Source organism: Caretta caretta, chromosome 23 (genome assembly GCF_965140235.1).
Source record: "Caretta caretta isolate rCarCar2 chromosome 23, rCarCar1.hap1, whole genome shotgun sequence".
In the NCBI taxonomy this organism is placed as follows: domain Eukaryota; kingdom Metazoa; phylum Chordata; order Testudines; family Cheloniidae; genus Caretta; species Caretta caretta.
In genome coordinates this window covers 11,362,213-11,389,036 of record NC_134228.1, presented here as the reverse complement: position 1 = coordinate 11,389,036, position 26,824 = coordinate 11,362,213, and the positions used below count along the sequence as shown (strand labels likewise).

General features: G+C 55.0%; 1 protein-coding gene across 1 annotated transcript; it reads left to right on the top strand.

Moving 5' to 3' along the window:
• LOC125628461 (uncharacterized) lies at positions 1-25,183 on the top strand. Its single transcript, XM_075122309.1, has 4 exons — positions 1-69; positions 515-636; positions 3,192-4,045; positions 25,083-25,183. The coding sequence occupies exons 1-4, from the start codon at positions 58-60 to the stop codon at positions 25,181-25,183; spliced, it is 1,089 nt and encodes a 362-aa protein (XP_074978410.1). The 5' UTR covers positions 1-57.
• Positions 25,184-26,824: the final 1,641 nt, after the last annotated feature.

Here is a 26,824-nt window from a genome sequence, read left to right as displayed (position 1 = left end):
CTGGGGATCTGGTGGGAGCATCTGTCAGTGAGCGACGGCACCTCCTCCTCTGGCACCATGGAAACCCTGGTGAGTCCCCCACCTCCTCCTGCCCCATGGAAACCCTGGTGAAGCCCCACTGTCCCTCATCTCCTGCTCCTTGGCAACTCTTGTGAGTCCCTCCCGCCTCCTTCTGCCCCACGGAAACCCTGGTGAGGCGTCCCCCCCACCTCCTGCTCCATGTAAATCCTAGTGAGTCGTCCCTGCCTCCTGCCCCATGGAAACCTTGGTGAATCCCCATCACCTCTTCCTGCCCTATGGAATCCCAGGTGAGTCCCCTTTGTCCCCTTCTCATGGCCCAGAGTGCCCCACGGAAGGCCTGTCTGCCATTCACACCCCACCCCATCAATCTTCAGGGGGTTATCCCCTGCCCCCTCTCCTGTTGGTGGCACACCAGGGGTTAGGCGATATGGGTTGGGGGGCTCTGGGTGTGTGACCAGGCTCAGGGGCATTGACGCTGTGGGGTCCTGTGCAGGTGTCGGGATGGATGCCCAGAGCTGGACTCCTGCTGCTGCCCCTTCTCCTCTGCTTCGGGCCAGAGACTGTCGAGAGCACCAAACCCATGGCGCTGAGAGAGATTGTGGATCATGTAGATAAGTGAGTGAGACCCAGTGGGGCATTTCCCATCTGGCTGTGACCCCTCTGCCCTCCCCAGGTGGTAAATGAAGAAAATGCAGGGGAGGGGGGGAAGATGCTTCATGTTTGCCCTCTGTGATTTTCTATGTCATTGGTGGCTCAGTGCATGGTAGAGCTGGGAGGGGTGATTCTGGGATTCAGGGGGGTGGGGGTCTCATTACTTTTGTGAAAAACTGGTTGGAAATTGGAATTCCAATTCCCTCAGAAATTCTGAAATGTCTATTTTCTTTTCAGTCCAAATTAATACTAACACTTGAAAACTTCCACGGAATGGGAATTTCAAATTTTGTTTTGGAAAAATTAAAACAGATTTCAGTTGGACCATATCTGAATATTTCATTTCAGAAAGATCAAAATATTTCCATTTCAGCTTTAGTAACTTGACTTTCCTGCTTTATAATATAATCTAAATATAATATAATATAATAATATGAAAGTCCAGATATGTTCACCTGTATATTATATACAGCAATATAACATAACAAAAGTTAAAAAAAATACAGTCATAACCAAATGTTTCAATCTAAACAAATTGTTCTGATCATTTTTCATCCGAAAATTACACAAAATCGACATATTCGCTCAGATTTTGTTGAATCAGCCTTTCCCAAAGGAAAACTGCTCTGTAGGAAAAATTTTGAGCAGCAGTAGTCATGTGCTTGCTGTACACTCCCTTTGGAATGAAGGAGGACCAGATACCTTGCACCCAAGACTCTTTAAAGAACTGGCCTGTAGGATAAGTGCCCCCAGTATTATCAGGGTGAGGAGGTTAGATTTGGACATGGGAGACTGAGCATTAGCATGAATATTCATGATAGCGCTCAGGCCTTCTAATAGGACAAGCCACCATGAACCTGGCTTCATTCTCACCCCCTGCTCCGGAGGCTGGGGGCTGCAGAAGGAGGGGGTGCTCAGCTTAGAGGATGAAGGTCTGCAGGGCTAACCCTGCCCCACAGGTGACATTTGTGCTCTCTCAAGCCCACACTGTGTCCACCCAGAGCAAGATTCCCTCCCAGTAGATGGTAGCTAAGGTGAAGGTCAAGGCGTAACCTGATTAATTTAGGCACCCTTGCACTTTTCCAGTTCCTAGGGCTCAGGGAGTAATTTTCTGCAGGTTTGCAGGGCCTTTTACCAGTGAAAGAGCCTTGCCCAGTCATATCCTTAACCTCTATTTATGAACAGCTACCAAAACAGAATACACAGGGGAAGCAGACGATGCTCACCACTCCCAATAAGGCAGAGGAACTTTTCCTGGTGGCCAGTCAGTGTCAGGTCATCTGGGGCTCCAGCTGCTGCATTGAGGGCTGGCAGGGTGCTGAGGGCTAGCGGCTCTGATCTTGGGCTGTGCCTTGGAGTTAGCATCCAAAGAACTTCCTTCCTTTTGGACCCCAGTTTATACAGTGAAACTTGAGTCCTGCTTAGCTGTACCTTTCCCAATGGTAAACTAAAATACTACAAAATTGCGTTTTTCACCAACCCTAGCCATTACAAAACAATTCTTTACCCAATCAGACCCCGCCAGCTTAGTTGATTTAAATCTTGCAAAATTAGTTATGCACCAGACAGAAACCACCCAAGAACCAGACAGAGACCATATAGATAAACAATAGAGAAGTGGGGGACTATCAGGGCAAAACAATAGAAGTATCGATTGAACAATGACAGCTGCTGACAAATGGTTTCTTGCCAGACCGTTGAACGTTGTCAAACAAAGTTTTCTTTAAAGATCTTAAGAGCTGGTGATGGTGGGAACTATTAGGACAGAAATGCCTCCTTCACAGCCCAATGTTACATTGTTATTTTATAATGTAGAGGGGATGTGAGGACGTGACTCTCTGTTTCCTGGCTCCCGCTGCTAATTGCCAAAAAAGGACTTATAGATTCGTGCCCTATCCTCAGCCAGCCATGAACCACCTCGACCCTCCCCAGTCCAGCTGCACAAGGCCACTTCAGGCAGAGGTGGGACGAGAACCCAGCTCTCTAAGAGGGCAGACAAGAGCTTTTCCCAGGGAATGTGCCACATATAGGTGCCATTGTTAGCCTCCCTTTAACCACAGTCACAGTCCCCTCCCAGAGCTGGGGGGAGAAATGAGGAGCCCCCATCTCCAGTATTCTTCAGCTTGCCAGCAAATTGCTGTGTGTCCCGGGGCCAACTGTGTGTCACGTCCCTCTCTTGCGGTGGCTCCACATAAAAGCTCCGGTTTGCTCCTGGAGCTCAAGTGGGGAGCTGTTGCTCCTGTAACGCTCGGCCCTGGGGAGCTGACGGACCAAATCTCACACCGTGCTGATGATCCTGGGGGGCACCTGTGGCAGTTTCTTCTTAAAACCACCCTCCAAGTTTATTTCATTCTCCCAGGGAGCAAACATCCCTTGACCCAGGCTAGAGCCCTGAGAGCCTAGAAGCGGCCAGTGACAGCACCATGTGCGACCCAGCCCAAGTTTGCTGCTCAGGGCTGGGGGCAGAGCTGTTCAGAGCCCCACATCTCCTCACTGCCCTTCGCTTTGCCTTTCCTTAGGGATGGGTTGGCTGTTGAATACGCCTTCGCCGTCAGCCTGGAGAAAGCCACTTGTGAGAACCCATCTGGTCTGGAACAGGTGCTGCTCAGGAACAAGCTGCGGGACATGCAGGCGGCCATTAACCAAGAGGGCGGCCTGCACGACCCAGATGAAGGGCATATTGTGACTGCCCAGATGAAGCGACGCCTGCTCCAGGGCAACCAGAACAGCCCCATGCAGAAGCTCCTGGCCCGGATCTACAACGAGAGAAGCTGCCTGATCTTTTTCACCATCCACTCGCCCTGTGCGGGGACGTGCCAGCTGGTGAAGAGGCCCCACAACATCCTACAGCTGGTGAGCGACACCTTCCGCCCCATCGACAACAACTACAAGGCCTTCGTCTTCCGGCAGATCTACCGGCAGGACCGGGACCTGGGTCCCAAAAGCCTGCTGGAGGCCTGGCACCGGCTGCCCAATGTGCCCCTGCTGCGCTGCGACACCACGGGCTGCAGGGACTGCAGAGGGAACGACCCAAAAACCGACACCAACACCTGTCTGGACGAGATGCGAGCCATGAGGCAGCTGCTGTACCCACCTGGCAGGGGGCAGGAGAGAGAGCAGGGGGGAGAGGGGAGAGCAGAGGATGTAGGGGAGAGCAGGGGGCACCTTCGGAGGGCTGGGGAGATGGTGAGGCAGATGGCACCATTGGAGGGCTGGGAGGACAGCGGGGCAGAGGACGACATCGTAACATTGGGGGGATGGCCAGACATTGGGCTCCGTTGGCGCCGTGGGGGACGGCGGGGCGGTTGGCGCCGTGGGGGTAGGCGGGGCGGTTGGCGCCGTGGGGGACGGCGGGGCGGTTGGCGCCGTGGGGGTAGGCGGGGCGGTTGGCGCCGTGGGGGATGGCGGGGCCGTTGGCGCCGTGGGGGTCGGCGGGGCGGTTGGCGCCGTGGGAGACGGTGGGGCTGAGGGCGCTGCTGGAGGCTTGGGGGATTGTGGGCAAGGGGACACTGTCGGGGGCGGGGGGAGAGCGGGGCATGGGGCACCGTTGGAAAATTTGGGGATGCAGGGGATTCAGGGGGTGGGACATTTCTTCTCTCAAGGCCTGTGATTTTGCAGCGTCCCCCCCACCCTGAATGATTTACACCAATAAACTGTCAGAGCATCCTGGGGCCTCCTGTCTCTGTCCATGTGTCAGTCTCCCTTCTCTCTGTCCGAGCATCTGGACTTTACACAGCATGGGAGGCCTCCCTGGCAGTGCCCCCTTCATCGGGCCAGGCCTGGGACCCCACTTTTTGCCTGGGGCTCCCCTGGAGCCCAGACCCCTGGCACAGAGCTCACCCCTTTGGGAGCGAGGCAGGGCAGCCTTTGCCAGACACCCAGTTTGCCATGGATTACCCTGGCCATCTGCTGCCATCTGCTGGTGATGTGAGGTAGACACATGAAAAACACAGTGGGCAGACTCCAGTTTGGATCCGACGGGAGGGCAGCTCAGCGGGGGCTGAGAGCGGGTCGGGGCAGATCTGCCCTGTGGGCTCTGGGAGGGTCCATGAGATTGGCTGGCACGTGCCACACCACGAAAACAGCTGGGCAAAGCGCTCTGGCTCCAGCGCTGGGCGCACGTCCACCTGCAGTGGGACGTGTAGCTGCCCCATCGCCCCTCGGGGACCTGCAGCTCCCGGGCTGACGGGACGAGGCTCCAGTCAGTGGCTGGAGGCTCTGAGGTGCTGCGCTGGGGGTGGGGGACGGGAACAGGGGGCAGGAGAACCAGTTAGACAAAAACTGGGGCCTGCCCTGGCTTGGTGAGTCCTACAGGCCTGTTCATTTCATCAGCTTCTCTCCTTGAGCCAGATTCACCTGCTCGTTAACCAGGCAGGGATCCTCTGGTGTGAACAGGTGTGTGACAAAGGCCACGGCTAGGGTCAGGTGCCCGTCGCTAAAGCTTGTGCTTCATAAGACGATTCAGAGGAGAAGAAACAGGTTTCTGTTCCGGGAAGGCAGCTCTAATCAAACACGAGAGAAACCTGATAAAGCTTTAAAATCTGGGCAATGCGCAGGGAAGGGATTGTAGCAATCAGAACGAATTCTATTTAATGGAAAATTGCAAGGATCATTCAATCCCACAATCAGGAAGTGACAGGGAAAGACTTGGCGCTTCCTCCCCCAATTCCCATTGCCCAAAACTCTCCTTTCATGGCCTTCCCCGACAGACACCCAAGAACTATCCGTCCCCAATTCCACCAAACCTGCAGGGAAGGCAGAACCGATAGGTTTCAGAGTAACAGCCGTGTTAGTCTGTCTTTGCAAAAAGAAAAGGAGTACTTGTGGCACCTTAGAGACTAACCAATTTATTTGAGCATGAGCTTTCGTGAGCTACAGCTCACTTCATCGGATGCATACCGTGGAAACTGCAGTAGACATTATATACACACAGAGACCATGAAACAATACCCCCTCCCACCCCACTGTCCTGCTGGTAATAGCTTATCTAAAGTGATCATCAAGTTGGGCCATTTCCAGCACAAATCCAGGTTTTCTCACCCTCCGCCCCCCCCCCCCCCACACAAACTCACTCTCCTGCTAGTAATAGCCCATCCAAAGTGACCACTCTCTTCACAATGTGTATGATAATCAAGGTGGGTCATTTCCAGCACAAATCCAGGTTCTGAGGGAGTGAGAGAACCTGGATTTGTGCTGGAAATGACCCACCTTTATTATCATACACATTGTGAAGAGAGTGGTCACTTTGGATGGGCTATTACTAGCAGGAGAGTGAGTTTGTGTGGGGGGGGGCGGAGGGTGAGAGAACCGACAGGGACTCTCCTGGGTCCGGGCACGAGGATGATGCCAGTGCATGCAGTGTGTGGCTGTGGGACGGGCTGCTGTAACGGAGATGTAAGCAGAGGGGTCACTGCTCAGGGGCTGCGTTAGTGGGGCAGTTCAGGGCACGTAGTGCACAATCTTCACTCACCTCCCAAAGCGCTCAGGGAAATTGGCTTTGGCCAGGAGCACCCAGGCCTGCGCGGCACCAGCCGATCTGCCCGGGCTCTCCCCTGCCCTCCCATGTGAACCAAACGTCACCGCCCTGGAGCAGGCTGACGAGGGACACCTTCCCGTGGGCTGGCTGCCACAGCGGCCAATGCTAGGGACTGGATCAACAATGCCAGGCTCGCAGACTGAGCCTTGTCACAGACTCCCCTGGTCTGTATGTGGGGCAGGGGGCGGGAGAGTGACCACAGACCCATGCCGGGGCTTCCACAGGCAAAGTGTGCAACAAACACCTGACGTGCGTGTGTCAGGGATTCACACCATAACTCACCCAGCGTCAGAGTTGTGAAACACAAACCTGTTTTCAAGGGGGCTTTTCACTGCGTGAATCACATGAAACCAGAGCATGGTAGTGCCTTGGACCCCAGTCCTGGACCAGGCCCCATCGTGCTAGGCGCTGTACAAACCCTGAAGGAAAAGACACTGAACCCCTACATAGATCAGCAGCAGGGGTTCGATCCCTCAGATCCCCAGCTTGTTCTGTGAGCTCCAGGAGCAATTACTAGCCCCTTCCTCAAGCAGCCACTGGAGACGGACGTGAGAAACGCTGTCTCAGTGGGTTACCCAAGCATTCAATCCATCACTGTGGTCAGACATCCCGTGTCAACAGACACATCCCGCTCCTACTTTCCCCTCTTGCATCCCCGCCTTTCCCCAGCCCAGGTTATTCCCCATCCCCTCCTTCTAGAAGAAAAGACTTTCCTGGTTTTCTCAGGTGTTTGGTTTCTAACAAGGGTTTTAGGTGAGAATTTTCTGCTCACAGTGACAGGGCTTCCCCCACCCCTAGGTCTGGCCCCACGGTTCAGATCACAAGCCATGAATGGCAGCAGAAGGCCCCTGGGTGGCTCCAGATGTCTCCAGTCCAGAGCAGGGAGGAAACTGAGGCAGGGGTTGGGTAGGGAGGGGTGTGTAGATGTGTCAGACGTCTGTGCACAGTGTCTGTGTGTCTGTGCTGCACCTCCCGGGTGGGATGATGAAGGGGGGCCCTCCTGGGGCTCCCACCTTTTGGTGGAGCTCTGCCGGGGGGTGTTTAAGCTACAGGAGAGTCTGAGGGGTCACCCCCGGTTGCAGGTGCTGGGCAGGGCGCCGTGTGTCTAAGCTGTCAGGGCAGGTGCTAGGCAGAGGATTTGCACCCCAAGATTGTGCCCGGGACCCCAAAACAGAGCTCGGGTCTGGGCTCTGTTCAGACTCCCAGATCCAGCGGCTGGGTCCCCTCACAGCATTCTGGTGAGTGGCCAAGAGGGGGCGCTTGTCTGCCACTCCCTGCCAGGCGAAGGGAGAGGGGTGCTCACCCTGGGGCTGTGGGGTGTCTTTGCTGAGTAATTCCAAAAAAAAACCCAGCCGTCCTGGGCAGCGGCCAGCTGGAGAGACGGGCCCAGTCATGGAGAACGGAGAGGAAGGGAGTGAACTGTTTCTCTCTGTCACAGCCTGGGCCAGGCCTGGGCCAAGCATCCTGACCCCAGAATGTGTTATGTGTTGGAAGGGAGTTTGACCATGTCTGAGCAGCCTGCCAGGGGGCAATCCCAGACGCTGCCCTGCCAGGGGGTGCTTGGTGTCTCAGCAAGGACTAATGTAGGGGAGCCATCTAGCTGGCACGCATGGGCCTTGGCTCTGGAAGGAGGCTCAGCTGCTGGTCCATCCCCTGTGGAACGAGGGTGTCTGCATGTGAGACTGACCTAGCCAGGGGCATGGAGCTTCTGAATGGGGCCATGGGGAAGAGACCGACCCCTATTCCTGGGGGTGTTCTGTTCTGGGGGGGCCAAACACCCCCCCAAGCCAAAAGGCCGTGTTGGGGAGACCGAGGCAGCGGCAGGGAAGCTGCATGTCCTGAACATGGGCAGAACTGGGGTTCACCTAAGCGGGAGCTCGGTGGGATAAAGGGGAGCAAAATCCCAGCTCTGTACTCACTGTTAATCAGGTAATGTCAGTCCGGGGCCTGGCCTGGCCACTTCAGATTCTTAAACCTTAGGGCAAGTGCTGCAGTGAAAGTATTCTTAAATGAATAACATGTGCTGGGTCATCATCCGAGACTGCTATAACATGAAATATATGACAGAATGCGGGTAAAACAGAGCAGGAGACATACAATTCTCCCCCAAGAAGTTCAGTCACATATTTAATTAACACTTTTTTTTAATATCAGGGGACAGCCATGTTAGTCTGCATCCACAAAAACAATCTGATCGAATTGGCCCTGTCAAAACTGGTTCTCCACTTGTGAGGTAAATCCTTCTATTCATGTGCCAGTATATTTATGTCTGCATCTGTAATTTTCACTCCATGCATCTGAAGAAGTGGGGTTCTTACCCATGAAAGCTTATGCTCAAATAAATCTGTTAGTCTTTAAGGTGCCACCGGACTTCTTGTCATTTTTTTTGACAAGCGTCATCAGCATGGAAGCATGTCCTCTGGAATGGTGGGTGATGCGTGAAGGGGCAGAAGAATGTTTAGCATCTCTGGCTCGTAAATACCTTGCAACACTGGCTAGAAAAGTGCTATATGAACACCGTTTCTCACTTTCAGATGACATTGTAAATAAGAAGAAGGCAGCATTATCTCCCGTAAATGTAAACAATATGGTGCACATAACAAAATTCATTACACACACGTCTGGAAAAAATTAGAGGGAAAATTGCTGATAGCCCCGGTACTTCAAACCAGGTCCCATTCCACCTGATCCCACAACGGCTCTCCTATCCACGCCACCCCATTTATCCCCCATCCATAATTCCCCCTCCCCTCACTGCGCCCTATCCCCACTGTGATGGGTTATCACCCGCGGGGTGCAGTCTGGGAGGTGCAGGAACCACTGTGGGCTTTGGTGGAGACACTCAGCCTCCCCAGGCCCTGTTATCACCCAACACAACTGCAGGTGGTGCACAAGCCCAACTGAGTGAACTGAGTGCTTTAGTGCTAAGCCACTCCAGGACATACAGCCAAGCTTCCCAGCCTTGCACCCCTGCTGGAGCGTAAACCCAGAATTATACTGTCTTGCACTGAACAAGGATCTGTACAATGTGGTGAATTAGTATAGTTTGCTCTATAGTTCCCTCAGGGTGGGAAAGCTATGCCCAACAAGCTTGCATTAACCAAGCTGAGATTTTTCCCAGACACTTCATTCAAAACACATTGTGACAGGGCAGAGGGGGGGAATATGTGACAGGGTCGGGCCAGATGGCTAAAGGAGAGTAAGAGAAGGCAGATATATTAGCCCCAGGCTAAGTAAGTCCCTTTTCCCTGAGTAAGGTAACAGGGAAGGTTCCAGAACAATCAGGAACCTTCTGTAGACAATTAAGACAGGCTGATTAGAACACCTGCAGCCAATCAAGAAGCTGCTAGAATCAATTAAGGAAGGCTAATCAGGGCACCTGGGTTTTAAAAAGGAGCTCACTTCAGTTCGTGGTGTGCGTGTGAGGAGCTGGGAGCAAGAGGCGCTAGGAGCTGAGAGTGAGAACACGGGCTGTTGGAGGACTGAGGTGTACAAGCATTATCAGACACCAGGAGGAAGGTCCTATGGTGAGGATAAAGAAGGGGTTGGGAGGATGCCATGGGGAAGTAGCCCAGGGAGTTGTAGCTGTTCCAAGAGGCACTCTAGACAGCTGCATTCCACAGGGCCCTGGGCTGGAACCCGGCGCAGAGGGCGGGCCTGGGTTCCCCCCAGATCCGCCCAACTCCTGGTCAGACACAGGAGGAGTTGACCTGGACTGTTGGTTCAGAAAAACGGCCAAGCTGAGGCCTGTCGTGAAGCTCCAAGGAGAGCAAATCCGCCAATAAGCGCAAGACCCACAAATCTAGAGCAGGAACTTTGTCACAACTGGTGTCGGAAGTGGGATCTGGTGTCCACAGCAGGGCGGAAGAAGGAGGGTGTTTGAAAGGAAGAAAAAAAAAATAAAAGGGAAGAAGGTCTATTTTTATCTTTTTTCACCACAATGGAGGACGTAGTGCGAGAACTGATACAAGCCACGGCTGCCAAGCAGGAGGCTCCCCGTGTCCAGGCAGCCGCCCAACAGGAGGCAGTGAGGCTGCAGCAAGAGACTAATCGCCTGCTGATGGACCAGGCTGCTCAAGACCGGGCTATGTTGCGGGAACTGGTAAACCAGGTAAACGCCCTTACAAACGCCCTTACGCCCTTACATGAACTGTGGCCATGATGGGACGCAGATCATGTGGGCCAGCAACTGGCTGCGGAAAATGATGTGGGAGGATGATGTAGAGGCATACCTCCTGGACTTTGAGAGGACAGCCCTGCGGGAGGCTTGGCCCTGAGAACAGTGGTCTGGCATCCTCGCTCCATTCCTGTGGGGGGGGGCCCAGAAGGCCTCCTATGATTTGCCTGAAGAGGCTGCGGCAGACTACCCCCAGCTGAAAGCAGAGATTCTGGCCAGATCTGGGGTAACGACCGCAGTGCGGGCCCAACGATATCATGAGTGGAGGTAACAGGAAAACAAAACCCTGCCGTCCCAGTTATATGACCGCATCCATCTCGCATGAAAGTGGTTACGAACTGAGTCCCGGAGTCCGGAGGAGATACTAGAGGTTCTGGTCATCGACCGGTACATGAGAGGACTACCGCCACACCTTCGCGCCTGGGAAAGCCAGAACGAACCCTCCACCTATGACGAGGTTGTCTTGCTGGTAGAAAGGCGAAGGACGGCGAGGGAGCTGACCCGACCAGTTAAGGAAGAAGCACACCAGGTTAAGCTAGCAGCACCAACCCCTAGAGCTCGGGTGACTGGGCCACCAGGAGAGCCCAGGGGGAAAAAGAGAGGGGCTGAAGGCCCACCAGAAGCCATGAAGAGTTGGAGCACTGAGGGGAAAGAGGATCGTGATGTTAAACTGCCCAAACCAAGAGACCGGGGAACACCTAGGGCTCCATACAGATGTTATGCCTGCGGGGAGTGGGGACACATAGCTGCACAGTGTCCCAATGCCGAGGAGCCTATGCAGTGTAACCTGGGGAACTGGACAGACCCATGCTCCCTAATCCATCTTGTGGGGGTCTCACTAACCCCACATATGTACACTAGACCAGTGAAGCTAAATGGGGTAGAGACCACAGCACTGGTTGATTCGGGGAGTGCTATCACGCTTGTCTCTGGGAAGCTCGTGAAGCGTAGTCAGCTGCTGTGGGTTAAGCATACGGGGATAACATGTGTCCATGGGACAGTTGGTTATTACCCCACCATCCCAGTAAAAATCGAGATTCGGGAAACACTACTGAGGTAGCAGCAGGTATAGTCCCTAAAATCCCATACCCGGTGCTTATAGGGAGGGACTTTCCAGGGTTTAGAGATTTACTCCCGGTAGAGGAATTGGAGAAAGGGGGAAGCCCTGAAAGTAGTGAGGCATCCACAGTAGACTGTCAACCCCCAACCTTCTCCGAAATATCCCCAGATTTGTTCTCCACTCCCAGACAGCGTAGAAAGACGAAATGGGAAAGAAGGGCAGCTAAGGCCTTGGGAACCCGAATACTGGCCCAAAGCCAGAGGGTTGCTCTTGGAGGTAGGCGGACCCGAGCAGCTGAAAAGGAGGCCACCCAGGAGGGAGAAGCACCCGAGTCGGACCCACACCCTAATGCCTCTGAACCAGTAGAGGCAACAGAGACTGGCCCCCTACATCTCGGGCAGATTAGCCCCGGGAGAGGAAATTTTGGACGGGACCAGGCTGAAGACCCCAGGTACGACAACATTAGGAAGGAGGTGACCGAAATAGATGGGGTCCCCGTGGAAGGGAAAACCCAGGGACCAGGACCCTACTTCATAATGAAGAAGAATCTCTTATACTGGGTTGCACCAGTACAGGGGCAGAAGGTACAGCAGATCCTAGTACCTCAAAACCACCAGAATGCTGTATTAATTCTGGCCCATAGTCATCTTTTGGGGGGGCATTTGGGGGTAGAGAAGACCCTGGCACGGATCATGCGACGATTCTTCTGGCCCAGAGTACATGAAGAAGTGCGGAGGTACTGTGCATCCTTCCTGGAGTGTCAGCTGCACAGTCCCTGTCCCCATTTGAGGGCACCTTTAGTACCCCTTCCCATCATAGAGGTCCCCTTTGAGTGAATAGCCATGCACCTAGTGGGACCCCTGGAGAACACAGCCCGGGGTCACCAATATATACTTGTCGTTCTGGATTATGCTACTCACTACCCAGAAGCCATCCCCCTGTGGAACACTGCTTCTAAAATGATAGCTAAAGAGTTGGTGGGGATCTTTGCCCGAGTGGGACTACCAAAGGAGATATTAACAGACCAAGGTACCCCATTTATGTCGAAGCTAATGAAGGACCTCTGTACGCTACTCCATATACATACCCTGAGAACTTCAGTCTATCATCTGCAGACCGATGGGCTGGTAGAAAGGTTTAACTGAACCCTCAAGGCAATGATAAGGAAAGTGGTAAGTCGGGACGGGAAGGATTGGGACAACCTACTACCTTATGTTTGCAATCCGGGAGGTACCTCAGGCCTCAATTGGGTTTTCCCCCTTTGAATTATTATACGGACGCCACCCCCATGGCATACTAGATATTGCAAAAGAAATCTGGGAAGAGGAACCCAATGAGGGGAGAAATATAATTGACCATGTGTTGCAGATGCGAGAACGGATAGCCCGGGTCACCCCTGTTATATGGGATTTGGAAAAGGCGCAGGAGGCCCAGTGAACCCATTACAATCGCCAGGCAAAAGTCCGACAGTTCCAACCAGGGGATCGGGTGATGGTATTGGTACCCACGGCAGAAAGCAAGCTTTTGGCCCAATGGCAGGGACCATAAATGATTAGGGGTCTGGAACACATGAGTTATGAGGAGAGGCTGAGGGAGCTGGGATTGTTTAGCCTGCAGAAGAGAAGAGTGAGGGGGGATTTGATAGCTGCTTTCAACTACCTGAAAGGGGGTTCCAAAGAGGATGGCTCTAGACTGTTCTCAATGGTATCAGATGACAGAACGAGGAGTAATGGTCTCAAGCTGCAGTGGGGGAGGTTTAGATTGGATATTAGGAAAAACTTTTTCACTAAGAGGGTGGTGAAACACTGGAATGCGTTACCTAGGGAGGTGGTAGAATCTCCTTCCTTAGAGGTTTTTAAGGTCAGGCTTGACAAAGCCCTGGCTGGGATGATTTAACTGGGAATTGGTCCTGCTTCGAGCAGGGGGTTGGACTAGATGACCTTCTGGGGTCCCTTCCAACCCTTATATTCTATGATTCTATGATTCTATGATTCTATGACCCTATGAAGTGGTTGAACCTGTGGGGGAAGTAACCTACAAGGTGCGGCAGCCAGGATGCCAGAAACAAGAACAAATTTATCATATTAACCTCTTAAAGCCTTGGCACCAGCGAGAGGCGTGAGTAGTGGCCCAAGAGACCCCGATGCAGGGAAATAACATGCAGGAGCAGATCAGGATATCCCCTGATCTGACACCAAACAAGAAGAAGGAAGTAACTGAGATGATCAACCGATACCAGGACGTGTTTTCAACCAAACCAGGCTGGACCACCGAAGCATATCACCACATTATCACAGACCCTGGAGAAAAGGTAACTTTAAGGCCCTATCGGGTCCCAGCGGCATAAAGGGGGGAGATTAAGGCAGAGGTAAAAAGGATGTTGGAGCTGGGAGCCATCAAAGAGTCCCACAGTCAGTGGTCAAGCCCGATTGTGTTGGTGCCCAAATCCAATGGCACCACTAGGTTTTGTAATGACTTTTGCCAGCTGAATGAGATATCCAAATTTGATGCATACCCTATACCCCGTATTATGAGTTAGTTGACTGCCTGGGCAATGCCCGATTTTTGACCACCCTTTATTTAACAAAGGGATACTGGCAGATTCTCCTTGCCAAAGACGCGAAAGAAAAGACAGCATTCTCTACACCAGAGGGTCTGTTTCAATATACTGTTCTTCCTTTTGGACTGCATGGGGCACCTGCCACCTTCAAGCATCTTATGGACAAGCTCCTACGGCCCCATACCAGTTATGCAGTGGCATACCTGGATGATGTGATTATTCACAGCCACGACTGGGAAACCCACTTAGGAAAGGTGGAAGCGGTTCTGGACATGCAAAGACGGGCTGGCCTCACAGCCAACCCAGCCAAGTGTGCTTTAGGGCTAGCCGAGGCTAAATACCTTGGCTACATTGTAGGAAGGGGCATGGTCAAGCCCCAACTAAACAAACTAGAGGCTATCCAAAATTGGCCCCAGCTGAATAGGAAAAAGCAAGTCCAGGTATTCCTGGGTGTGGTGGGGTACTACCGACGATTTGTTCCCATTTTGCTACCAGAGCGAGTCCCCTGACAGACCTGATAAAAGCCCGGGGTCCAGACATGGTGAAGTGGACAGATGCCACAGAGAAAGCATTCATGGATCTACAGACAGCCCTCTGCAGTAACCCCATGCTTATAGCCCCAGACTTCAACAAAAAATTCATTTTACAAACAGATGCATCTGAAGTAGGATTGGGAGCTTTCCTATCACAGATGGTCGGAGATGAAGAACACGCAAATCCTCTACCTCAGCAGAAAACTCCTCCCGAGAGAGCAGAAGTATGCTGTGGCTGAAAGAGAGTGCCTAGCTGTGAAATGGGCCATGGAACACTATGTTATTACCTTCTGGGACGACGGTTTACTCTTGTGACCGACTATGCACCCCTCCAGTGGATACAGCGAAATAATGAGAAGAACGCAAGGGTGACCAGATGGTTCTTGTCCCTACAACCTTTCCAATTCATCATACAACACTGGGCTGGAAGCCACCATGACAATGCAGATGGCTTGTCACGAGTACACTGCCTGATGTCCCAAGTTGCCGAACCCCGTAGTGTTGAGCGGGGGGTTGGGGGGGGGGGGAATATGTGACAGGGTCAGGCCAGATGGCTATAGGAGAGTAAGAGAAGGCAGATATATAAGCCCCAGACTAAGTAGGTCCCTTTTCCCAGGGTAAGGTAACAGGGAAGGGTTTTTTTTTTTTGAAACAGAAAAAAAGTTTATTTGTAACACTTACAAGAATTACCAAAGGAAACAAAACAAACTATGCAACAAAACAACGCAAACAGAAGGTATAACACAGCAGCTTGCAGGAGGGAGAAGTGTTCAGGCTAGCCTGGGCCCAGAGCGGGGGGGCTTCCTCGACACTCGTCGTCTTCCACCCTCCTGAGTTACCTGGTGGCCTAGAGCGGGGGGGGCTTCCTCGACACTCGTGGTCTTCCACCCCCTCGAGTTACCTAGTGCCGCGCCCAGTGTCATCGATTATCCCTTTCCTGAGAGTGCCCAGCAAGATGGGCACGGCTGCGGGGTGGGCGGTTTTAGGGGTGGGGGGGTAGACATCCATGTATTATAGGACCCCTCCTAGATGACAGTAATGAGGTATCCACAGCGGCAACGGCTGGGGCTGGCATCTCTCGCTCTTCCCCTCAATCAAAGGGTCAGACGGAGGGAACCGGACGGGGTCACCGAGCAGAGAACCCCGGACAGCACCCACCGCTCCTCGAAGGCGTCAAGGGAGTCGGTGGACGCCGCCCAGAGGAACTCCGCCCGGATACGTGAATGAACTGAGGATCGGAAAAAGGCCCTACAATCGCAGGATGCTTCATGGGCCAACCTCCCCTCTCTGGTTTTATAAATGGCTGTTTTAGCCAAGGCTAGGAGGAGGTTAACCAGGAGGTCTCGCGATTTTGTGGGGCCACGGATGGGGAGTGTATAGATAAAAAGGTGAGGGGAGAAATGAAGCCAAAAGTGCAATAGAATATTTGTGAGGAGCCAGAAAAGGGGCTGCAATTTGGCACACTCTAAATATACGTGCGCCAGGGTTTCCCTCACATTACAAAAAGGGCAAGTATCCGGGATGGGGGTAAATCGTGACAGAAACATGCCCGTGCTCACAGCTCCGTGAAGGAGCCGCCAACTGATGTCCCCGACGGGCCTCGGGACCAAGGTGGAATACAGGCTGGCCCACCGAGGTTGCTCACCCTCCAAGGGTGGCAGGAGGTCCCATTACTTTGTATCGGGGCGGGACACCAGGGTGTGGGCATGAAGGGTGTGAAGCGTGAGTGTGTATAAATAATTCTGTGGTGCAATTTGAAAACTGACCGGCTGCAGTTCATGCAGCCGGCTTGCAGTGAAAGGGTGAGGGGTTTTTGGGGATCGGCAGGGTAGGGGCCCAATGGAAAGGTCCGGCGGGCCTGGGGTAGAGGATAGGCGGGGTGCGCCCTCGCGCAAGGCTTGGTTGACATAAGCCCGAGCAGCGGGGGTCAAGGCGGCCTTCACCTCCTGAAATACATGCCGGGGGGTATGAGGGCTGGAGAGCCCCATGCGCCGAGCGAGCGTCAGGGGAATCCAGCCAGTCTCTCCGGTCGTAGTCCAGGAGGTCTCCGACCCTCGTGACTTCCGCCAGGACCAACCTCTGGTGCACCAAACGGGACTCCGCCACCTGCACACGGAGTTGGGGATTGTGTAGCAGGGGCTCCGTGAGGAGATCTGCTCCCACGGTGGCTGCCATGGACCTGGTCGTTAGAAACAGTTTCCAGGTCCGGAGGAGGTCCTGGTAGAAGACTGGCAGCCCGGAGAGGTCTCGCGGAAAACCTCTTGGACAAAGATAAAAGAGCTGCCGGTCGTATCGAAGCCCTTGGAAGCGGCGCAGGAAGGCGTGCGCCAGTATGCTCCATGCTGAACTACTTGCACTATAAAAGAGCCTCTGCAGGGCCTGGAGGCGGAAAACGCGGACCTGAGTGTACAGACACTTCAGGCCCTGCCATCTTTCCTTCAGGGGTAAATGAAGAACTCCAACAGGGGCCCAGTGCATTCCTGACCAGAAGAACTCTAGAATCAATCTCCGGAGGTGGGTCAGGAAACCCGGGGCCAGGGCCAGGGTGTTGAGCTGGTACTAGAGGACTAGTTGGTTAAGCACCAGTGATCTCCCTCGGAGGGAGAGACATCGGAGTAGCCTCGTCCATCTCCGGATCCGCTCTATCACCCCACCCTCTAAATTTTGCCAGTTCTCCGGCGGGAAATGATGCGTGGCGGAAAGGTAAACGCCGAGATAGAGCAGTGGACCCGCACTCCACTGGATGGTCTGAAGCGCGGGTGGGAGGGAGCTTACCTGCCGCCAGTCCCCCACCGCCAAGCCAGAGCTCTTGACCCAGTTGACTCGGGCGGAGGAGGCTGCCGAATAGATGGCCTGGAATGCCTCCACTCGCGCCAAGTCGCCTGGATCCTGGACCACGAGGAGTATGTCATCGGCGTACGCCGACAGGACCAGCCGCAGCTCCGGCTCCCGCAGCACCAACCCTGTCATCCTCCTGTGGAGGAGACAGAGGAAAGGCTCGATTGCCAGAGCGTACAACTGGCCCGAGAGGGGGCACCCCTGCCGCACTCCTCGCCCGAAGCTGACCGGTTCAGTCAGGGTCCAGTTGAGCCTGACCAAACACTCCGCGGAGGCATACAGCACCCGAAGAAAACTCACAAACTGAGGTCCGAATCCAAACGCCTGCAGAGTGCTCAGGAGGTACCCATGGTCTACTCTATCGAACGCCTTCTCCTGATCAAGTGACAGGAGGGCGAATGATAGACCATCTCTCCGCCCGAGTTCCAAAAGGTCTCAGACTAGAAATAGGTTGTCAAAAATGCTGCGACCTGGGACAGTATAGGTCTGGTCTGGGTGGATCACGTCCGCCATCACGGACTCTAGCCGCAGCGAGATTGCTTTAGCTACGATTTTGTAATCCGTGCTTAGGAGTGAGACGGGACGCCAGTTTCGTAAATCGCGGAGGTCCCCCTTCTTCGGCAGCAAGGCGAGCACCGCTCGCCTGCACGACAGAAGGAGGACCCCGCTCTGCAAGGACTCAGCCCAGACGGTGACTAGGTCTGGGCCGAGGATGTCCCAGAACACACGGTAAAACTCCACGGTCAGCCCGTCCATGCCCGGAGATTTATTGGTGGGCATGCGACGGAGGGCTTCCGAGAACTCAGCCAGGGTGAGAGGCAGCTCTAGTCGGTCTCGGTCGTCCACGCTGACCGTGGGGAGTTCCTCCCAGAGCACCCCGCAAGCGCCATGATCGGTCGGATCTGGGGAGAAAAGGCTTGTGTAGAAGTCACGGGCCCTCCCACACATCTCCTCCGGATCCGTGAGGGGGGTGCCGTCTTCCGCAAGAAGGCAGGTGACGTGTTTCTTGGCCCCGCTCGTTTTCTCCAGGGCATAGAAGAAGCGGGAGCCGCGGTCCATCTCCCGAAGGAGGTGGATGCGGGACCGAACGAAGGCACCTCGGGCCTGGTGGTCCTCGAGGGCTCAGAGCTCCTCCCGCTTCTCCTGGCACACTCCGCAGAGGGACGGGTCCTCGGGGTTGGTGGCCAGGCGCCTCTCCATCTCTAAGACCTCCCGTTCCAACTGCTCTATTGCCACATTTCTCCGTCGGCTGGTGCCCCGAGTGTAGTCACGGCAGAAGAGCTTGGCACGCACCTTCCCGAGATCCCACCATCGCCGCACCGAGGGAAAGGCACGCCACTGCTCTCGCCAGGCCAGCCAAAACTCCCGGAAGGACGTTACGAAGCTCTCGTCCTCTAACAGGCTGTTGTTAAAGTGCCAATAGGCCGGCCCCGGTCTCTCTGCACGGAGGGAGACCGTTACGGTGACTAAATGATGGTCGGAGAATGGCGGAGGAGTGGGCCTGTGAAAGATGGAAACGGGATAAGTAAATACGGTCTAACCGAGAGTGGTGTGACCGAAGGGCCTCCACCTGGACAAAGGTGAACGTGGAAGTGTCATCTGGGTCATGGTCACGCCAGACGTCCACTAGGGAATGATGTTCGACTATTCCTCGAAGAATGTTCGCGGCGGCTGGGCACAGCTCGACCCCTGAGCGGTCCCGTTCCTCGAGGGTGGTGTTAAAGTCCCCTCCCAGGACCAGGCACTCGTGCAACTCCAGGGTGCCGAGAAAGTCGGACACCCGCTGATAGAATTGTGGCCGCCTTGAGCTCATTTGCGGGGCATAGATGTTAACAAGATTGACCACGAGCCCCTCCATACGGACTCGAAGGTGCAGCAGGTGGCCCGGCACGGCCTCAGTGACCCCTAGCACCTCGGGCCGTAGGGTCGGGGAGAGCAGGGTCGCCACTTCAGCTTGCCAAGTCGTGAAGTGGCTAAAGTATACCCCGTCCCCCGACTCCAGCCGCAACCTGGCCTCGACGGTCAGGTCCGTATGGGTCTCCTGCAGGAAAGCTACAGAGTACCCCCCTTCCCGAAGGTAAGAGAGCACCTGGGACCTGTGGAGAGCCATCCTACAGCCCCTGGTATTCAGGGTCGCAATAATAAGAGGCATCATGTGGAGGGCTGGGGGGGTGGGAGTTTCTTGTTGGCGGGGGTGTTCAGGGTCCCCGGTGGGTTGCGCGCAACCCGTCACCCATCCCGTGGATGAGTAGATCGTGTCGGAAGCCGCGGGCTCGCTCGTAGGCCGCAGCACCGCGCCTTCCTTGCCCCCTGCCCTCCTGTATAAGGGCCCTTGTGGCCTGGAGGATTTGGTCAAAGTCCCCCCATAGCTGAAGAGCCAGCTGTACCCTATTGCGGGCGCCACGGGTGTGTTCTAGGAACTTCCGTAGTGCATGCCGCAGCTCATGGGGGGGTGGGGTTACGATTTCCGGGGTATTCCCTGGTGGGGCTCTTAATGCAACCTCGTGGTCCGCTAAGGCGGGTAGGCAGGGTGCGGACCACCGACGGGGCATCTGACAGGCTGGGGTTATTAAATCCATTTCACGCCTTGGGGTGGAAGGGGATGGCAGGGAAAAAATTGCAACTCCTAATGGGTCGCAACTAGAAAGTGCAAAGACTGCTCCCTGGGGGGAATCTGCAAAGGGCGGGAAGGAAATAACCCCAGGGGTGGCATTAGCATTGCAGGAGGAGGGGAATTGGGCAGGGACAGGGGTGGGGGCAGGGGCAGGGGTAAGGCTCTGGGGTTCAGGAGGCAAGCAGCTAAAGAAAAGTGCCTCCTGAGCAGAATCAAGGGTTAAGGGGTAAGGGAGGGGGCTCCCAGTGACGCTAGGCACTGGCTCCGTGGTGGTCTTGGTGGCCATGGCATCAGGTGGTGGACCACCTTCTGCAGGGTGCTCACCCGGGAAGGCAATTAGTGGGAGGGAGCATGGGGAAAGGGGGGCTGGGGTGAAGTTGCCCAGCTCGAGGCCCGCCGGCAGTAAATCATCCTCTCCCTGGGTGACCGGGGTCAAATCTAAGGCCTCAATCTCCGCATACACGGAGGAGAGGCCAGCTCCTGCTACCCCTGGGGCCTCTCCTCTAGGGCCCGCCTCAATGGTCGCCTCGGGGTTCGCGGGGGGTTCGGGTGGTATCCGGGCAGAAGGGAGTCTTGGAGGGGAGGGTCTCCCGTGGAGGGGGGATTCTGCCCTCCAATGCCAGTCTGTCTTCCCCTCCCGACATCAGCGGATGGATCTCACTCGTGGCCATAGCGGGAGGCTCAATATCAGTGCCTCCTTTCCTGGTCTTCCGTGGGGCTTCCGCGTTGGATGGATGCAGCGGAGTTCGAGCCTTCCGCTTGCCTCGCTTCCCCTGGACTGGGGTCCAGCCCTCCATAGCGTCGTCCGGGGGTTGGTTAGCAGGGGTTGTGTCGGGGGGCGGAGGCGATGGTTCAGGGGTTCGGGGGGTAGCGGTGAGGCAGCATGAGGAGCAGGGGGTTCTCCTTGGGGCGGACCCTCTCCTATACCCGGTAATATCCTTGCCACACCCTCCTCCATAGGCTCAGCTGGATTGGTAATAGCAAGGGTGGGACTCCCTTGCTCGCCCAGGCATTGTGGGGAAGGTATCTCTTGGGCCCGGATGGGAGCAGCGATGAGTCGAGTAGGAGGAGGGTTGGTTTCAGGTGCCAGGCAGCCAGGGGCGTCGGCAACGACGGGGCCGATGTCCTGCCGGGTCTCGGGGGTCTTGGGTGCCCCTACCCCCTGGGCCAAAGGGCAGTCTCTGCGGACATGCCCCGCTGAGCGGCAGAGATAGCACCGGGCCTCTCCGGTGGAGTAAAAGACCCGATAGTGGGCTCCCTGGTAGGGGACTAGGAAGGACCCCTCGAGCGCCTCTCCGTCACGCGCCCCCGCTGGCGGTAGAAGCTGCACTTGCCGGCGGAATGAAAGGATGTGACGGAGGGTGGGTTCCTTGCAGCCCAACGGGAGAGGGCTGATGACAGAGACAAGTTTCCCCAGGGTGGAGAGAACGGGTAACAGGGCAACATTGGGTAAAAAGGGAGGAACGGAGGTGAGGACGAGGCGAACGCCCAGGTCTTCTAGTGGCTCTAGGGAGACAAACACCCCCCCCCACCGCCAGGCCCCTCTCCACCGCCTCCTGGGCAGCAGCCTCCGAAGCTAAGAAAAAAACGAGCTTCACATATATCTTGGAGGCCGCTACAATAGCCGTGGGTCCTACCACCTTTGCCAACGCCTGCACGTATGTCTCCACGTGGGGCGAGGCGGGCACCAGGAGGCAACGGACACCGTGCCTCCTGGTCAAGGTGGGGAAAGGGCCCCGGCCGCTGGTGATGGTAGCGGAGGCGGGGGGGGGCGAGATGACAAGGTGGCAGGCAGGGGGGAGCCCGTCACCGCCCGGGCATACGTCCTGGTGGCCGGGGGAGGGACATTTGCAGAGCTGGTGGAGGGAAACGCAGGGAGGGGCGCCACGGTCGATGACGAGGCCACAGCGGTGGGGACAGCCCCTGCCATGGAGGGCAAGGTGGTTTTAGCGGGGCCCTTTCCTTTCTTCCTGCCCTGGCCTTTCTGGCCAGCTGGGGGGGGGGGGGGTTCCTAGAATCTGGGGGGGGGGTGGGCACAGCAGCAGCAGTAATCACCCCGGTGCCTCCTGCTGCTGGTGCCCCAGCGGGGGGGGGGGGGTGGCAAGTATTTTGACAATAGTGGGGGGGGACCTTGGGGTGGGAGGGGAGGGGAAGGGGGGGAGGTGGGGGAGGGACAGCTGATTTTGTTAGAGGGTCCTCGCCCCTCTCATTCCCCGCCATTGTGAGCAGGGAGAGAAGGGGAGACACTGGAAGGAGGAGGAGGGAGGGGGAAGCAGATTAACCACTCCTCCCTGCTGGGCTGCAGGCGGGGGGGGGGAATGCCGAAGGGATTGGACTGGGGGGGGAAACAAAATCGGGGTCCGGTAATAGGGGCAAGCTGTGGGATAAGCAATCCGTGGGGTGGGGGGTGCAGACCCACGCACGTTTGTCCAAAGAGTCTCGGTTGGTCGGCTGTTGTGTCTGGTCCGAAAGGCAAAGTTCAAAGCAAACAGCAGGATCCGAAGGTAGATGGCAGGATGCCAGCAGGGACGGACGGCGGGGGGGCCGTGACAGTTGTAGTAATGGTGGGGGGGGTTAGGGGCACCGATGGATCAGGGGGGGCTCCGTGCCACACCCCCGTGCCGCCACAAACGCAAGTAAACCACAGTCAAACTCCCCCCCACGAGAGTATAATTCAGAAAATTACTCAGTCTTACGGCCCCCTTCATGATGATTTGTAGCTTCCCTGGGTTATTTCTCCTGTCTTCTGAAATCTTCTTCTCCAGCTGTGTTGGCTGTGTTCCAAGGCTTCCGGCATGCTGAGAATGTTGTAAAGATAAGAAGTAAAATCCGAGCTGCCAGCAAAACGGCTGGGTCTGGGGGTTTCCACTCCCCCCTCTGGACAGCAAAATCGGCAATCTTCCTCCCCCCCTCCGGGTTCAGCTGAGGCAAGTAGCTGCGCCCGAAAGCAGGCGTGGGGGGGGGGGGGGACGGGTGCTGGCGAAGGACGTAGACGGAAAAAAACCACAAAAAATGAAAAGAAAAAACAAAAAAGCGTCTGGCCCGGTCGGGGGGGGGGGACTAAGGCAGGTGCAAAAAGTAAGAAAAATCCGGGCCAGGGGGCTTTAGGAAAGAATAGAAAGCAGATAGCTGAGGAGCAAGCAAAAGACGTTCCGTTTCCCAACAGGGAAGGTTCCAGAACAATCAGGAACCTTTTGGAGACAATTAAGACAGGCTGATTAGAACACCTGCAGCCAATTAAGAAGCTGCTAGAATCAATTAAGGAAGGCTAATCAGGGCACCTGGGTTTTAAAAAGGAGCTCACTTCAGTTCGTGGTGTGCGTGTGAGGAGCTGGGAGCAAGAGGCGCTAGGAGCTGAGAGTGAGAACACGGACTGTTGGAGGACTGAGGTGTACAAGCATTATCAGACACCAGGAGGAAGGTCCTATGGTGAGGATAAAGAAGGGGTTGGGAGGAGGCCATGGGGAAGTAGCCCAGGGAGTTGTAGCTGTTCCAAGAGGCACTCTAGACAGCTGCATTCCACAGGGCCCTGGGCTGGAACCCGGCGCAGAGGGCGGGCCCGGGTTCCCCCCAGATCCACCCAACTCCTGGTCAGACACAGGAGGAGTTGACCTGGACTGTTGGTTCAGAAAAACGGCCAAGCTGAGGGCTGCCGTGAAGCTCCAAGGCGAGCAAATCTGCCAATAAGTGCAAGACCCACAAAGGTAGAGCAGGAACTTTGTCACAACATTGATAAAGAGAAAACATAAAACAAGTTTATTAATTACAGAAAAACGATTTTAAGTGATTGTAAGTGATAGCAAACAGATCAAAGCAGATTATCTAGCAAAAAAACAAAAACACCAAGTCAGCTTAACATATGTAACTAGATGAATAGGATTTGAATTAGCTCACCCTGACTAATGATACAAGCAGTCCACCAAGTTTTCATACACAGGCTAGAAATCCCTTTAGCCTGTGACCAGCATGTCCCCCCATTCAGTGTTTGGTCCTCAGGTGTTTCCAGGAGTTCTCGTGTGTTGGGAGTGAGGCCCTGAGATGATGTCACATCCTGCCTTCTATCGTTTTTCCATATGGCAGGAACTCTTTGTTCCTAACTCAGTTCCCAGGCCAGTTTGTGGAAAAATACAGATACCAAAATGAAGTTTAGTGTCATGTGGTCTGGTCACATGCCCTTGCATATCATAGCAGCCATTATCCATAGGCTGTCTGGAGCGTTTTCAGGAAGGCTCACCAGGTGTGGGAGACCAGCTTCATCAAAGGTCGATTGTTTCCCCTAATGGGCCATTACCCTGAATAGGCCCTTCGCAGCCAGCTGTCTAGACTGGAAGCATCTTGCCTAATGGATGTCACCCAGGTGTGTCTACATGTGACATACAGATAGATAGTCAAAATTCATAACTTTAGAAACAAAATGGATACATGCACACAAATAGGATAATCACATTCAGCAAATTGTATCTTTTTCCATAGACACCTGACAAGACATATCTTGTAGAAGATGCAGAATTATATCATAATCATACCACTATGAAGAATATGGCGTGTAGTGTCACAGGGCTCTGTAGCACCTTTCATTTTGTGTAATTTTTAGACCTTACAGCTTCCCGATTCGGTTCTCGGGCAGAAGTAAAACCCAGACCAATACAAGTTATGTGATAAAAAGGACCTTTTTACTTTGCAGGTTACATTTCTAAGCAGCACAATAAACAATGGTCATCACTTTTTAACTTTCCCTCTTAGAAATGTACAGGCTGAAATAAGGCCCAAGTGGCTAAAGGTGTAAATAAAAGACTTGAAAAAAAATCAATGTGTACTTTATTGATGCACATTTTAAACTCATGGCAAGACACATGTGTCTCGATTACCATGTGGTTTGAAGGGGCCTCTGGCCATCAGCCCTGACCAATTGGGGGGCTCCCACAGGCTGGAAATCCCACCCTACTACCCTGCTCCTCCTCTTTGGTGGGGTGAGGATATTCCCCCTGCCCTCCCTTATGAAGCTGGCCCCCCAAGCCCTGCCCCTTCCCCCCGCCCTCCCACACAGAGATGCCTCCCAGCCCACTCTTCTTTCCCCCTCCCTTCTCCACAGGGCTGCCCCCCCCCAACAACCTCTCTCCTTACCCCACATGGGCTGGCTCCCCCGAGCCCATCTCCTTCCCCCCTTCCTCCCATGTGAAGCTGGCCCCCTAAGTCCCTCTCCACCTGACATTGTACACCTGGGTAGAGTGAAACACCCAGTGGTCAAGTGAATTGCTTACAATCTCGCACAAAGTGAATCAGGTATCGCTGCTAGTTAGAGAACTCAAGAGTCCCGACTCCCAGCCTCCAACACTGACCAATAAACAAGACTGTTTTAATACAGAACCTCATGTCTCATCTACAACATTTGGCACACAGGCAGAGTTCTCTGGCATAGTGCTGTGTTAGTCCGGGCTGCAAGGTCTCTTGGCTGGGGGAGTCTCTCTGCACTGGGCCCTCTGCTCCGTGTCCCTCGTGCTCTCCCCAGCTGCTCCCTGCACCCAGCTCTGGACTGCTCCAGCCCCAGAAGTGCTGCAGCTCTCCTCCCAGCATGGATCTGCTCCCTGGCCTGCTTCCCTGGTTCTCCCTGGCCAGCACGGCCCTGCCCCCAGCTCAGTCTAGCCCAGGCTCCTGCTCTCTCCGTAGCTCTGCCCTGTTCTTGCCCAAGCAGCTCCAGCAGCTCACAGGGAGGGTGGGACCCCCCTCCCCCCTCGCTAGCCTGTCTGCCCTGTCAATCAGGCTGGCCAGGAGCATTGGCCTCTTCCCATTGTCCCTGGGATTGTCACAATCAGTGTCCTGATTTCCCATAGACCCTTCTGCTTGGTACTGGGAGCTACCCAACCAAAAACCGAACCAAGTTTAGTAAGGGGCCAACAGTTCCCCTTCCAGCCCTGCTAGGAGCCAGCACTGTTCCTATGGGGTCAGTGGGGCTGGGCCGCTCACGCCAGAGCTGGGCTAGGCGTGGCAGGAGCCAGCACAGGTCAGTGGGGTCAGGTCTGGGAAGTCCCGTCACTGTGAACAGCTTATTCTCACCTAAAACCCTTGTTAGAGACCAAACACCTGAGACAAACCAGAAAAGTCTTTTCTTGGGGAAGGGGAATAAGTTGGGAAGGGGGAAGGGTGGGATGGGACGAGAGACAGGAAGGGGGTGGGGGCTGAGGGTGGAAGGGGGATGGGGCAGGTGACACGTAGGGATGCCAACTGTCTAATCACACAAACCCAAACACTCTTGCCCTGCTCCCTGCCCCACCCCTTCCCGAAGCCCCACCCAGCTCCCTCCATCCCCCCTCCCTCCGTTGCTTGCTCTCCCCTACTCTCACTCACTTTCACTGGGCTGGGGCAGGGGGTTGGGGTACAGGAGAGGATGCCGGCTCTGGGAGGGAGTTTGGGTGCAGGAGGGGACTCAGAGCCAGGGCAGGGTGTTGGAGTGTGGGAGAGGGTTTGGGGTGCAGGCTCTGGGAGTGGTCTGAGGGCTGGCTCAGGAGGTTGGGGTGTGGGAGGGGACGTGGGGCGCTTACATCAGGTGGATCCCAGTCCACGGTGCAGTGGAGCTAAGGCAGGCTCCCTGCCTGCCCTGGCCCTGTACCGCTCCCAGAAGTGGCTGACATGGCCAGATGGTCAGGTCGAGCGATTTAACTGCACTCTCAAGAGCATGATCCAAAAGGTTATGGCCCAAAATGGAAAAGACTGGGATACCCTTCTACCATACCTGATGTTTGTGATACGAGACGTTCCCCAGGCATCTACTGGATTCTCTCCCTTTGAGTTACTGTATGGACGCCACCCATGTGGAATATAGGACATTGCAAAGGA

What these genes read in the sequence shown, in the direction of transcription:
- LOC125628461 (XM_075122309.1), top strand. An exon ending in ATTGTGGATCATGTAGATAA is followed by an intron (nt 637 to 3,191) that starts GTGAGTGAGACC and finishes GCCTTTCCTTAG; the next exon opens with GGATGGGTTGGCTGTTGAAT. An exon ending in GGGCGGTTGGCGCCGTGGGG is followed by an intron (nt 4,046 to 25,082) that starts GTAGGCGGGGCG and finishes CCTTCTCCACAG; the next exon opens with GGCTGCCCCCCCCCAACAAC.